This window comes from Dryas octopetala, chromosome 3, assembly GCF_963921425.1.
Source record: "Dryas octopetala chromosome 3, drDryOcto1.1, whole genome shotgun sequence".
Taxonomy (NCBI): Eukaryota; Viridiplantae; Streptophyta; class Magnoliopsida; order Rosales; family Rosaceae; genus Dryas; species Dryas octopetala.
Window position 1 is genome coordinate 18,364,755 of NC_141368.1, and position 6,388 is coordinate 18,371,142.

Below are 6,388 nucleotides of genomic sequence, written 5' to 3' on the forward strand. Positions count from 1 at the left end.
AACACAAGGAGAAATCCTTAAAAACAGGGGAAGACAATCAGCATGACTAATGAAAATAAGTAAGGCAGCCATCACTGAGTAGACAAGTCAAAAAGTTGTTTTCTGAACAACTAGGTGTACTGGCAGAGGAACAACTAGGTGTACTGGCAGAGGATCTAAGGACCGGTCTTTGGACTGGTGGACCGGTCCTCCAATTCCTTCAATTCCTTCTCATGCATTTGTCCTACATCAACTCAACAAGAATAAAAACCCATCTAACTTAAAGCTATATATTAAGAATACAAATAAGCAAATCCTGCATAAAGAGCCAAAGTCGCATAAAAAGCCAAATCCTGCATATTGTCAAATTAGTTATCACAACAGAAAAAGAGATGTGAATGAGTTAAGCATTACCACAATCGAAGCATGGGATTGCATAGAATAAACAACAGAAACAACAGAAGTACAGAACCATTCATTCACAGTCATAGAATAAACAACAGCATCAAGATAATCCATGACCAAAGCATATCCCTAAAAAAAAAAAAACAGATACAGACCAAGTCATAGCTGGGAATGACAAAGGAGAACAAAAGCAAGGGCAGAGAGACTAAGAAAAACAATGGACGAAATCTATGAGCTCCCCCTAAATCCATGATCAACTAAGAGGGTGTCTTGACAGAAGAAGTGGCCCAATCAGCATTCGTCATAGTGGCTTGGGCAGTAGGAGCATTGGCAACATTGTCGATCTGCAGTACTTGCAGTACAAGCATTAGCAGAGTTCAGACCATCAGCAACACCTGCTGCAGAACCTCCACCTCCAGCAGCACCTTTATTGGCACGTCACTAGAAACACCTTCATAAGAGGCACTCTCACTTGCAGTACTTCCTGAGCAAGAGGAAGGACTCTCAGAGTCTCAGGCAAGTCTTTGATGCTGTGTTGAAGACCAGTAGTGTGTTGATCTGAGACCTAGGTCATATTGTAGTAGTGAGGGTGCATTTCTAAGGCCGAGGATCAGTCACTAAATAAGAAAAAAAAATTAAAAGTGAGAAGCAGAAAAAAACAATATATCCCCAATGTTCAAATAACTACATATATCATCTTTTGGGTAATCAAATAACTATATCCCAATATATCCAAGATAAAACATATGATTTGCATAAACAAAATCACAGTCCAAGATTCATAAACAGAATCACACTAAAGATGAATATAATGTTGGAGTTCCCTCCTCATGCATGACTCTTTCCCTCCTCAGATAACATATTGCATCAGCTCTTTTATCCCAACATATAACCTTTCTAATTTACAACTAGTGATCAGCAAAGAAACAACTAGAAGTCATGCATTCAAATTTAGTTAGTAATTTAGTACCCTAATAATTACTAAATTCAATTGCTGGTATGTTTAATACAAATAGAATACAAAATGAAAATTAAGACACATTAATTAACAGAGAAGCCAAAGAGGTGCACCAGCATATCAAGCAAACAGAACGACAAACACAACCCACTAGAATTAGGAGAAGTTTAATTGAGGAAGGCCTTCTAGAACATATATATACAGAGATGCCATATCATGAACACAAAATGCCATATCATTATTCAATCAGAATTCCAAACGCACTACCACTAACTGATCCATCAGCTCCGACATTTTATCAAACACCACGTACCTCTGCAATTATAGTCTGAAGATGTACGTACAACTCCTCTTGAGCTACCTCACGTACACCATGGAAGACAATGGGAGTGAGTATGGAGCATCCTAATTAATCATATCATATCATTGTGTGATCCGTGGATGGTTGTTAGTCCTCAACATGCTTTCGCTTTCGAGGATTGGTTGGTTCCAGAGACAAGGAAAGACATTGCTCTTGATCAAGAGGATCAACGACATCGTTCGTATCATCACCATCATCTGCCATGACTGCAACTGAGGATCCAGGAGGCTTCTTCTCTTGTGGCTTCTGCTCTTGCTCATTGGCTGCATCCATGACGTCACCAACTTGAACTTGGTTGCATATTAGGTGGACACCGCAGTTTTTAACCAACACAGACCGTGAGCTCCTCAAATTAAGGTAAAATGCAACTTGACACATATACAACACTCCATCGACCTCAGCGGGATTATGCTTGTGTTTATTGTATAGTGGAATATAGTTGAGCCACACATGAGTTGACTTTGTCTCTCTTGGATAAATCCGAATCGGTGTATTATACCTTTTTTCTCCATTGATGCTAATTTTGACTCCAAATGCCAAAACCTCTTTATGATTAATATTACTTTGCTTGAATATTTCATAAGCAACACACACAGCCAATCCTGACTTCTCCCACTCTAAATCTCGAGGAATTTCAATAGAAAGTTCACAAATATCAAAGTGCTTGGGTGAAAGAGTAATAATTTCAGTAGGAGTAGGAGGTTCATTTATAAAATTTAGATTCTTACAACAGCTGAACCAGTTTGGAACTTCATTCCCAGGAAGTGTAATTTGAAAAGAGTGCTGAGAAGATACCTGCAATATATAGGTACAACGATCATGATCATAATTAACCATATACATAATGTATATATATATAGTTTGAGATAGAGATAGAGACAGAGAGAGAGACAGAGAGAGAACCTGATTCAGTAAAAGTTTTTCCATCATTGCCACATCACAACCATGATTCGCACATACTCTGTCGCAGTTAGTCAAGGAGATCCGCTCAAGCCCCTGTGATTCATTATGTTCAAATAGGCTTGACAGTTTGGGAAAATTTTCCAATGCCTTGCAATTATCTACCCACACCTCTCTTAATTTTGGGGGAAGCTGTGGAATTTCTAGAAGCCTCTTGCAATCATACAAGCAAAGGCTGCGTAATTTGACAAATTTGCTAATGCCTACAGGAAGACTAACAAAATTGTTTCCTGACAGATTAAGTGACGTCAATGTGGACAAACAATCAAGACTCGCAAGGAAATCACTTTCTGATAAATTACACCCTCCAATACCAAAAGTTTGTAGCTTGGGAAATACCAATGGGTTACAATTGTCATGTGAAAAGCTAGAGTTTGTTGGAAGCGTTAGTGATCTGGCACTCGATGAACCTTCAAAGTTCACTTTATTATTTCCAAATCTGCTCAATGATATATTTGTAAGGTTCTCACAGCCAAGTGCCCATAACCTTTCAAGCCCTGTGAGACATGCAATTGATGAAGGCAATTCTCTTATACCACAGCGCTCAAGTTCCAAATTCCTTATGGATTCCATCTTGTCCATTTCTGGGAAAGTCTCAAGCCTTTTACAATCTGTAAGAATAAAGTTTCTCAGCAATTTCAACCTAAGTCTTGTTGGAAATACTGTAAGGTTAGAGCATCCCATCAAATGCAATTCACTAAGTTTATCAAGGAATCCAACAGAATCATCAACCTCAACCAAACTTGTACAACCCCTCAGATTCAAGTACTCTATGTTTGGGATTTCGGACAAGTCAGGGATTCTTGTTAAGAATGAATAGTCTCTAAGATCTAGAGATGTTAGCATTTTCAAATTCTGTGAGACAATAAACAAAAGGAAAAGAATCAAATAATCAACTTCTTTCAGAAACAATTACAGAAAAACTTTATTGAAAAAAACTCTTTAAAATGATAATGGTTGGAAATAATTTAAAGTACCTTCAGTCCTTCCCCGAGTTGTGTGATTCGACTGTGAGGCATTTTTAACACAAAAAGTTCCTTTGGACGAAAATTGGATGGCAAATATTGTAAATGATATCCATCCCAATCAATTAACCTCAACTTGTTCGGGAGATAATCAATGTCTCCAGAAAGGCGTGCATTTTGTTTTATAAAAAATTCAAGATTTTTCATTTGTGAGAAGCTTTTTGTATTCAAGTGTATCTCATCTCCTTTGGGTAGATTTACCATGATGCCTTTAATTTTTGTGGTTCCCTAGTTTGAAAAAGCAGTAGTATTAACAAACAAAGTCCTTTGTCAAATGAAAAATGCATGTAAGTACTGATCTCAAACCTCTAATTCTCTTCATGATTTTGAGAAAAAACAATTATTTGTTACATAAGGTATTTCTTGTTGAATTGAATATAGTGATAGATATTCTACTTACCGTATTTTCAGTTAGAACATGCTCCACATCATCATGAAACCACAACCTGCTACGTTCCCCAAGCTCGATGGGAGATTCTTCGTAAACTATATCCTTACCCATTTGTTTTAGCAAGTCATGCATCAAAATCCTATTGTGTTCAATTGTTATGAGGGCGTTTTGTAAGAGTGTTTTAATGCACTCTTCTGGGAACTTGAGGTTGTGACTTCTTAGTACTTGTATCACATAGTCCTTATCTTCACCCTTGAAGAAACATGCAATGTCAAGGAAAACTTGTTGCACACGATATGTCAATGCGTCATAACTTATTCTGAGTATCTTTTGTATATCGGGATAAGGATCTGCTTCGTAACAATCCAATGTAGCTTTCCAACGATCTATGCTTTCATTACGTAGATGAGAACCCAAAAGTGTCAGAGCTAGTGGAAGATGTTGAGCATAGGCTATTGCACGTCTTGCAAGCTCCAAATAATCATATGGAGGTTCGTTTCTTTTGAAGACAATCATACTGAAAAGCTCAAGAGCTTTTTGGTCATCTAATTTCTTGACCTCGTATATTAACTCAATTCCATGACGTGTTAGCAATCCCCTATTTTTCGTCGTTATGATAACTCTGCTGCCCTCGTCAAACCAATCAGCAGCTCCGACTAAGTTGTTTAACTAGTCCAATTGATTCACGTCATCAAGAATTAAGAGAACCTTTTTATGGCTCAGTCGTTTCCTTATAACACTGATTCCTTTATCAACATTTACCACTTTCCAGCTTTTGCCCCCTAGAATCTCCCCAAGAAGGGTCTCTTGTAGTTGGGTTAAGCCTCCATGTTCCATTGAATTTTCTCCAACATCTCCTAAAAAACAACTACTTTCAAACTTATGGGCAATTGAATTATAAACAGATTTAGCAATCATTGTCTTGCCTATTCCGGCTGTCCCCCATATGCCAACCATGAAACAACCATTTCCTTCGACACCTAGAAGCTCATCCACATCTTGTACACAAGATTGTATACCAACGAGGTACTCAGGAACATTCAAATATGTCCGGTTTAGTAGTTTGATTGAGATCTCCTCAACAATGTCATTGATAAAATTAGATTCATACCTACCAGTTAAAAAACACATGATATATTTAGTGAATCAAAATTTTTCTATATTAGTTAAACAAGAAGCTAGATACGAAATAGAGAGAATGTTACTGGATTAACAAAAAAATAAAGCCATCTTCTTATAGAGGCTCAAAAGTCTCAAAAGGCAGCCAAAAGAAAAAAATAAAGCTACCTTGTTATGTCAGATTGTTGTAGAATGGGATGAATAGGATTAGACAAAAACAAATAAGTAAATAAACCTAAAAATTTATGCTTTATTTGAAGTCCGATAAACTAATATTGTATACTTCCCCTACATATATGATCTACAACTTGGTTAAGTTAAACTTATCAAAATATAAGAATTAAAAATTAAGAAGTTATTACGTGCTCAGTCTAATTAATAGATCATTAAGTCAATTATGGACAGCTAAACCAGCAGTGTGTGTTTAGATGAATATTATTACGCTTGTGGAGAGCTAGATTAGTATGATTTTGAATTTTATACTACAATTTTTCAAGTTTTAGCCAACCATTGTTTTTATGTAAGGAAAAAGAAAGGCATGAAATTAAAGAAAGATAAGATGATGCAGTATAGTGGTTAGAAATATACTCCCCCTCCTTGAAACACCATCCAGACAAATTTTCTGCTTCTGTAAGAGCTGCTTTCCATTTGAGCACCTTCTCCATGTTGTCTTTGTATTTGCATTCATGAGCAGCAAATGCGTCACCAAAACTACTTGTTTTGGTTTGATTTCGTACATGGGAGGGATCCACCTTGTAAAAAACTGGCCTAACCATTTGTTGCTTAGATTCTTTGCATTGAAGGATGTGAACAAGTTCATCCAAGCACCACCTCGATGATGCATAGTGTTCAGAGAATACGACAATAGAAATCGTCGACTCTTCAATTGCTTGGAGAAGCGCAGTTGATTTTTCTTCCCCTCTTGTAAGCTCATTATCAATGAAGGTGGTAATTCCCTTGCGGATCAAAGCATTGTACAAATGATCTATGAAATTTGTGCGTGTATCCTCACCTCTAAAACTCAAAAAGACATCGTGCGTCCATGAGTGAGTGAAAGAAGAAGAAGAAGAGGAGGAAGAGTTGGAGAGTCCTTGATTGGTGATGGTATTAGGGCTCGTGCTTTTTATGTTTATTCACTCATAAATGTGAATGAGAAAAAGTTAAAGGTGAGGAACTTCATGATGGGGCCG

General features: G+C 37.1%; 2 protein-coding genes across 2 annotated transcripts; both read right to left on the reverse strand.

Moving 5' to 3' along the window:
* Nucleotides 1-443: 443 nt before the first annotated feature.
* LOC147291532 (TMV resistance protein N-like) lies at nt 444-4,738 on the reverse strand. The gene is made up of 5 exons (XM_086237933.1): nt 4,089-4,738; nt 3,641-3,916; nt 2,607-3,518; nt 1,656-2,498; nt 444-1,001 (listed from the first exon to the last, which is right to left on the reverse strand). The coding sequence occupies exons 1-4, from the start codon at nt 4,593-4,595 to the stop codon at nt 1,791-1,793; spliced, it is 2,403 nt and encodes an 800-aa protein (XP_086094059.1). The 5' UTR covers nt 4,596-4,738; the 3' UTR covers nt 444-1,001; nt 1,656-1,790.
* A 10-nt stretch (nt 4,739-4,748) lies between these two features.
* Nucleotides 4,749-5,863, reverse strand: LOC147291533 (disease resistance protein Roq1-like). The gene is made up of 2 exons (XM_086235966.1): nt 5,805-5,863; nt 4,749-5,190 (listed from the first exon to the last, which is right to left on the reverse strand). The coding sequence occupies exons 1-2, from the start codon at nt 5,861-5,863 to the stop codon at nt 4,749-4,751; spliced, it is 501 nt and encodes a 166-aa protein (XP_086092092.1).
* Between the last annotated feature and the right edge of the window lie 525 nt (nt 5,864-6,388).

Bases quoted from the DNA above. Each gene is read 5' to 3' on its own strand.
- LOC147291532 (XM_086237933.1), bottom strand. From the start codon at position 4,595: ATGATTGTCTTCAAAAGAAACGAACCTCCATATGATTATTTGGAGCTT. The intron at 3,917-4,088 runs GTAAGTAGAATA...TTTTCAAACTAG, and splicing joins ATGTTCTAACTGAAAATACG to GGAACCACAAAAATTAAAGG. The intron at 3,519-3,640 runs GTACTTTAAATT...ATTGTCTCACAG, and splicing joins AACTCGGGGAAGGACTGAAG to AATTTGAAAATGCTAACATC.
- LOC147291533 (XM_086235966.1), bottom strand. From the start codon at position 5,863: ATGGAGAAGGTGCTCAAATGGAAAGCAGCTCTTACAGAAGCAGAAAAT. The intron at 5,191-5,804 runs GTGTTTCAAGGA...TTTAACTGGTAG, and splicing joins GCAGAAAATTTGTCTGGATG to GTATGAATCTAATTTTATCA.